General features: G+C 41.0%; 1 protein-coding gene across 3 annotated transcripts in view; it reads left to right on the top strand.

Annotated features, from left to right (window-relative positions):
- NSMCE2 (NSE2 SUMO ligase component of SMC5/6 complex) overlaps positions 1–7516 on the top strand; it is a 228874-nt gene that overhangs the window by 12568 nt on the left and 208790 nt on the right. For all 3 annotated transcript variants that reach the window (XM_019643451.1, XM_019643450.1, XM_019643452.1), the window contains exon 2: positions 2428–2598. In XM_019643451.1, coding sequence (XP_019498996.1) covers positions 2442–2598 — 157 coding nt within the window. In that variant the 5' untranslated portion in view covers positions 2428–2441. The remainder of the gene's footprint in view (positions 1–2427; positions 2599–7516) is intronic.

The raw sequence follows: 7516 nt of genomic DNA, 5'->3' as shown, positions 1-7516 counted from the left end.
ACACCATCCTTACGCAGTTGAACTTTTGGAAGCCCTTTAAGTTGAGCTCCGTGACTTTGAGGAATGGCCCTTCCCTAAAATGTTAATGTCCCCCAGGGTTGTGTCCTCTCTCCTTGAGCCTCTGCTGGCCATGTCCATGGATGGACTTCGGAGGTTTGCTCAATGCTCTGCGATTCTATGGAAAGTGTATATATGCTTGAGGACTGAAGGTGTTTATTAGATTCTGGTTAAGTATCTGTGAGGGACATTTGGAAGGAAAGGATCCATTTTAAATAACTCAAGAGTCCAGTAGATGAGAAAACTTTGTTAGAGGCCTCTTGGTTTTTCTCTGCGTATTGCTTTTCTTCCTATGATGTGGTGGAGCCACGGGGCAGAAAGGCTTCCGTTATTACATGCGGTCAGGCAGGTCTTCGGGTATTTGCTGCACTGTACACAAGGTGTGGTGATGATATGGCTGTGGTCGTAATGATGCAGATAACCGTAGCTGAACTGGTTACACACTTCAAATGGGTGGGCACGTGCTTTCTTGCATGTGGTATCTGATTTGGTCCTAACAGTAATCCTGTGAATAGGGACTGTTCTCCCCACTGTACACACGGGCAAACTGAGGCTTAGCGACATTAAATACACTCTCCTAGGGCCGCAGTTGGTAAGCAGAGGAGTTGAGATTTGAGCGTAAGTGATCTTACTTCATCGTTTCTGAGCGTAAGTGATCTTACTTCATCGTTTCTGCGCTTCACTCTTACACTTTATTGATGATTGGTCGTGTCCGTCTAATGGCATTTGCAGCAGTCAGATAACATTGAAATAACATTTAGCAATATTTAGCTTAGAAAATTTTAGTTGTTTTGTTGAGGGTAACATTATCTGATCCCCTCTCCTCCCCTTCCGCCCTCCCCTCTCAATACCAAAATGAGGTTGCATGTTTTTTTCTGAAACATGAGCTTTTGTCTGTCCTGCTGGTGAAGTTCTCAACAACGTCCCTTGGACAGTCTCGTGCTCGGAAGCCAGAGGTTGCCTTACGTTGGCTTCAGCCTCTTCTGTGTGTAAAGGCAGAGTTGCATCTGGTCACGGAGGGAAGAAGTTGGGACCTTTTGGGGCCATTGTGCCAACCCTAGTCTGTCTACTTCTGGACTCGTAATGGTAGGAAACAATAACTTCTCTTTTGGTTAAGTANAAAGGACCCTGTTGCTCAGAGCTTTTAATGAATCTTTTAATGTGTCTTTTAAAAAATGAGTGACACAGTAAGGCACCCAATGTCTATTTGTTGAATGAATAAATGAATGAATCTAATTAGAAGGACCAGTAATTAAAAAACTACTGTGGTCAGCTATGAGATAAAGGTGGTGGCAATGGAGAGGATGAAAATGCCATAGATAATAGAGAGTTCTCCAGGTCCTGTTGCTAATTAATAGTGTATTGTATGCTAGACCACGCTGCACTATTCCTTCCCATTTTATTAGCACCATACTCTAACCAACGGAGCTAACCGGCCAGTTTATTCCTTCCTATTTTAAAGATGGTAAACCTTTGGTTCAGAGAGGTTTAAGCAACCCGTCCTGGTCACTCAGTAATGAAGTGGCAGAGCCTGAATTCATGCTATGATTATATGATTCTAAACAAATGCGTTTTTGTCTGCCACCATACAACCTTTCCATCCCTCTAAGCCTGTGTGAATTTCCTCTCTATTTTTTTCTAGTTGGTGTCAGTGGATTGAATTTCAGGTGGTTTCTGAATTAAGCAAAGATGTCTTTATGTAGGCAGCTTTACATAAGTGGTCCAAAGCTTCCAGAGTTGGTGATTGAAGGTATAGATTAGGGAGTGTTTAATATGAAGGTAATAGCTGAAACTGTTATACTGGATGAACTATCAAAAGACAAAGAGTTTACAGAGAAATCCTGCTTTCACTGAAACAGATTATGTGATCTCACCAAGTCTGTAAATCTGTTAGAACCCAGAGGACCTGTCGGGAATACATATTTTTTGGTTTTCAGAATCCAATATGCATATATGTCAGGTAAATTAAAAATTACAGGTTTTCGAACTATTTTGTTATTTTCGTTTTTTAGAAAAATACATCAAATAAGCAGTCTACTTTTTCTAACCCATTTATGTTTTAAGTTTTTAAGAGCTGTGCTCTTGTTCAGTTCTTCAGAGAATCAAGCAGTCTTTTAGAAGAGAGCATTCTTCCTCCTTTTAAAAGCAAAGACCGTTAATCTTACCCATATATTTATTGAGTGCATCTGTATTTGGTGTCCCAGATGATGGCACAATACTTGGGTATCCTCTCAAGGAATAGAGAATGTACATGATAGCGTGGCACTTATGGGATATTGGATACAATTATGTGGATGTTTACAGCACTTTTATTTTCCTATGCATTTATTGTAACTCTTAAATTTTGTTTTATTGTGTTTGAAAACTTAGGTAATAATTTCAAGATGCCAGGGCGTTCCAGTTCATATTCAGGTTCAGCTGGTTTTATATCCTTCAGCGGTGTAGAATCTGCTCTCTCCTCCTTAAAAAGCTTCCAATCCTGCATCAGCTCTGGAATGGACACAGCTTCTAGCGTTGCTTTGGATCTTGTGGAAACTCAGAGTAAGTAATAATTAACATGTATTTCTTTTGTGTTTACTTTGAGGTAACCAGTGTGGTGGCATTAGTCTAGGGATGCCAGATATTGCTCACCTTGTGTGTATCCTTGGGACAGTAATTTAATCCCTCTGGGCATCTGTTTTCTCACCTTGTTCCACACACCGCATAGTGATGTACTGAGGATGAAACGAGATTGACTCGTTCGTGTGTGTTCAAACAGTTACATGCCACTAGAAATTGCACTAGAGATTTACAGGCTAAAACATGAAAGTCCTTGACCTCAAGGAGCTTACAATCAAAAGTAAGTGACATGTGTGAATTGTACAGTATACAAATGTACGTGATGAATTATTTTCTAGTAATTGAACTATATTTTGTTCATGCTTGATTACCTTCTAGAAAGACTAAGCTTACGCTTGGGGTACTGTTAAAGGAAGGCCTTTACAAAGTGAGACAAGTTCAGCTTTGATGAACTTGACCAAATATTTTTTTTTTAATCAGAACATCTAAAAGATGTTATTTGCTCTCTTTGGATTAGAATTGTTTATTTTATATTATATATGGGGGCAGGGGAGCCACATAATCATTTCGTTTTCTTTTTAGTATTGGTTTTTTAGCAATATGATTATGATGTGCCTTGGTGTGATTTTCTTTGTTTATTTTGTCTGGTGTTCTTTGAACTTGATAGATTTGTAGGCTTACAGTTTTGATCAAACTTGGAAAAAATTCTGCTACTATTTCTTCAAATACATTTTCTGTTCCTTCCTCCCCGCTTTCCTTTTGGGACTCCAATTACATGTGTGTTAGATTGCTTGGTTATGTCCCATAAGCCATTAAGGCTTAACTGATTTTCTTCCCAGTTTTTTCTCTCTGGCCTTCAGTTTGAATAGTTTCTATTACTATGTCTTCAAGTTCATTAGTCTTATCTTCTGCAGTATCTAATCTGCTATGTCTATTCAGTGAATTTTTAATTTCAGGTATTGGGTTTTATAGCTCTAGAAGACATAAATAGAATCTTATTTCCATCTTCCATTTCTCTCTTGATTATGTTCACGATTTTCTCTATATTCTTGATTATGCGGAGTTATAATGGCTGTTTAATATCCTTATCTGCTAATTCTGTCATCTCTGTTCCTGCTTCTTAACATGGATACTATATATTATGTTGTTGAGTATTGGGATTTTGTTTTCTTCCTTTAAAGAGTTTTGACATTTGTGTTTGCAAGCAGCTAAGTAATTTGTGGACTGCCCTGATCCTTTCCAGGCTTCTCGTTAAACTTTGTTAGAGTGGGTCTAGTGTAGCTTTACTTTAGGGCTGATTTAACCTTGTTACAAAGCTTGGCCTTTCTGGAGTTTCTGTAGATTGCCTAGACTAGAGGGTTCTGTGAGACAGCCCTACTCTCCTCAATGGAACTCGAACGTCTTCCAGTCCATGGGAATTCTGGGAATTGTTCCCCTTACAGCTCCCAGCAGTGTTCCTCAGCAGCTTAGGTTTCAGCATCAGGCTCAGGGGGATCCTTGTGTGGGTTCCTAGAGCCCTTTGTCTGCATAGCTTCCTCCCAGTGCTCTGTCTCACAAACCCCTGCTACCTTAGGCTCCCTGGACCCCAATCTCTGGCTCCTGCGTCCTTCAAGACGTCTGTGCTCTCTTGGCTTCCTCCTCCCTGGTGCAGGGAGCGGGGCACTTGCAGGACTTATTTCACTTGTTTCCCTTTTTGCAGGAATCATAGTTCTGCTCTGCTTGGTGTTCCACTGTCTGAAAGCAGTTGTTTCATATATTTTGTCCAGCTTTCTAGTCGTTCATCGCAGGAAGCCAGTTCCATACCAGGTGTTCACTCATGGCTGGCAGCAGAAGTCATGCATGCTCTTGAGTGGGTGGCCTCTACAGGTCTTAACCCTGCCTAGCCTGACCGGCAGTCTATTTTTGGATATTTGGCTTTGGTGAGTAGCCCTGGATAAAAATCATAATACAACCTTAAATCATGAGAGGGAAGAGCTGGAACATAAACCTGGAGAATTGTATCTGCTTATTTTCAGGACTTGCTTTGAAGGCTTGAAAGTGTTTTTGCTACAAAGTTCCTTAAAAAAAAAAGTATATTTGGGTGCAAAATAGAACATATTCTATGTAATTTAAAAAGAAATATAAGCATTGTTTTTTGAAAGGTTACTGCTCGAGAGTAGGGGTCAGCAAAGTTTTTTTATATGGGATCAGATAACACATATTTTCAGCTTTGGGGGCCATGCAAATACTCTGTTGCAACTCTTACAATTATGATGAAAATCATTTTGATGCTGTGGACCTCATGTAAGGTTCTTGGGGACCATACCCTGAGAACCACTGGTTATGAAGGTGAAGAGGACATTACCTCTTGTTGCTAGAGGTAATTTCCTGCAGAGCGAAGGCCTACGATGACCCCCACTGGAGCAATTCAGCAAGTGCTTGTTAGGAGAGCAGTTTAATATGACACCAGACTGGGGTACTGTCCAAGGACCCAGAGAATAGAAAAACACTTGGTGTTTAGGGAAGTTTGAAGGTAACTCAGCCTGTAACAGTAGATGGAAGACTTGTAGAAGACAGCCAGTATCACCACTCAATTGTAAGGACTTAGAATCAGCCTGATATGGGCTCCAGTCCCAGCTCCATCCGTAGTTCTGTAACTTGATCAAAGTTAGGTAACTTCTCTGAACTTCTAATTCCTTACCTGTGAAATCAGTCATTCATCAGACACACTAGCTAAAACTACGAAGATTTATAAAGGTTTTTTCAAGTTGTATAGTCTACCTGGGGAGCAAGACATATACATGTTACTCGATCATTAAGCGAACAGAGTGCCTAAAAGGTGATGCTTTGCCAGGGAGTTGGGACTTTATCATGGGAGGGTTTAAAGTAGAGGAGGAACACGGTAAGAGAGACACAGTTTTAGACAGATAACCCTTATAACAACCCAGAGGACAAGATGGAGGAAAGACATACCTCAAGGAGCTAATAAGATTATTTCAGTAGCTCGGGTAAAAAGGAAAATACTGGGCTGTCGGAAAAGTCATGATGCGTGTCTGCAACGAAAAACAGAAAAAATACGTCATGACTTTTCCGACAGCCCAATAAGTTCAACTAGGAGAGTATGTTGTAGTTGAGATGAAGAGGATTTGATTCGCTTGCCTTGTGCCTTACACCCACATTCTCATATAGGCAGCAAAGGGTCGTGTGGAGTGCAGGGCTTTGCTTTCACAATGCCGCGTTCTTATCCCAGCTCCTTCACTTCCTCTTTTTGTGACCTTGGACAAGCTCTGTAACTTCTATATGGCTTAGATTTCTCATTTGTAAAAGGCGTTACCATGGGGATTAAATGAGATAATACCTATAAGTTACATGGAGCAGTACTTGACACTTAACAAGTGCTTAGTAAACGGTAGCTATTATTTTAGTCGTTTCATTTGTGTTCGAGTTGACTATTTGGTTGGACAACAGTGAATGGATTGGGAGAAACTGAAGTGCAGAAGAGCGCAAGGGAAAGTTCATGAGCTATCTTCAGAGCAGAAATAGCTTTCCTCTTAGCCTGTGAGATTAGGCACGCTTTCTGTTGACCTTTCGGGTTGCCCAGAGAGTAGAACGAATGAGCTTCGTTGAGGTAGGTGGGAGTGATCACTTAGGTGTCATTTTCTCGCTTTGCATTGCAGTTCTCTTGTCGCTATATTATTAAATTATTGGTGAGGAGGGTCCTTGCTCCCGGGAACTTGAGGGGTGCTGATGTGTTCTGCTTGGTTTCCTGTTGGTTGCGTATTCCTATGCTGGGCAATTGTCCCAGTTCAGTTCTAGCATATTTGAAATGCTCACCTGCCTGTGTTGGTTACAGCATATGGTGTCTAGGCAGTTAGGCTTACAGCCACCACGTCCATCAACTTCTCTCCAAACTTGTTGATAGGCTAGTAATGGCTTCTTTAATTGACCTGATTGGGAAGTGAAATTTGTTACCTTAGGAGATTTTTCCGATAACTGGAGCTTATTTTTCAGATTTTAAAATTTATTATGCACTTTTCTGCTTTCTTAAACAGAATGCACCCACTTAATTCAACAGAATTGCTGTTATTCACACCATCCTTACGCAGTTGAACTTTTGGAAGCCCTTTAAGTTGAGCTCCGTGACTTTGAGGAATGGCCCTTCCCTAAAATGTTAATGTCCCCCAGGGTTGTGTCCTCTCTCCTTGAGCCTCTGCTGGCCATGTCCATGGATGGACTTCGGAGGTTTGCTCAATGCTCTGCGATTCTATGGAAAGTGTATATATGCTTGAGGACTGAAGGTGTTTATCAGATTCTTGTTGAGTATCTGTGAGGGACATTTGGAAGGAAAGGATCCATTTTAAATAACCAAAGGGTCCAGTAGATGAGAAAACTTTGTTAGAGGCCTCTTGGTTTTTCTCTGTGTATTGCTTTTCTTCCTATGATGGGGTGGAGCCGCGGGGCAGAAAGGCTTCCGTTATTACATGCCGTCAGGCAGGTCTTCGGGTATTTGCTGAACTGTACACAAGGTGTGGTGATGATATGGCTGTGGTCGTAATGATGCAGATAACCGTAGCTGAACTGGTTACACACTTCAAATGGGTGGGAACGTGCTTTCTTGCACGTGGTATCTGATTTGGTCCTAACCGTAATCCTGTGAATAGGGACTGTTCTCCCCACTGTACACACGGGCAAACTGAGGCTTAGTGACATTAAACACACTCTCCTAGGGTCGCAGTTGGTAAGCAGAGGAGTTGAGATTTGAGCGTAAGTGATCTTCATCGTTTCTGCGCTTCACTCTTACACTTTATTGATGATTGGTTGTGTCTGTCTAATGGCATTTGCAGCAGTCAGATAACATTGAAATAACATTTAGCAATATTTAGCTTAGAAAATTTTAGTTGTTTTGTTGAGGGTAACATTA

Source organism: Hipposideros armiger, unplaced genomic scaffold (assembly GCF_001890085.2).
Source record: "Hipposideros armiger isolate ML-2016 unplaced genomic scaffold, ASM189008v1 scaffold_78, whole genome shotgun sequence".
Taxonomy (NCBI): domain Eukaryota; kingdom Metazoa; phylum Chordata; class Mammalia; order Chiroptera; family Hipposideridae; genus Hipposideros; species Hipposideros armiger.
Note: the sequence above shows the minus strand (reverse complement) of the source record. Positions and strands in the feature narration are given on the sequence as shown.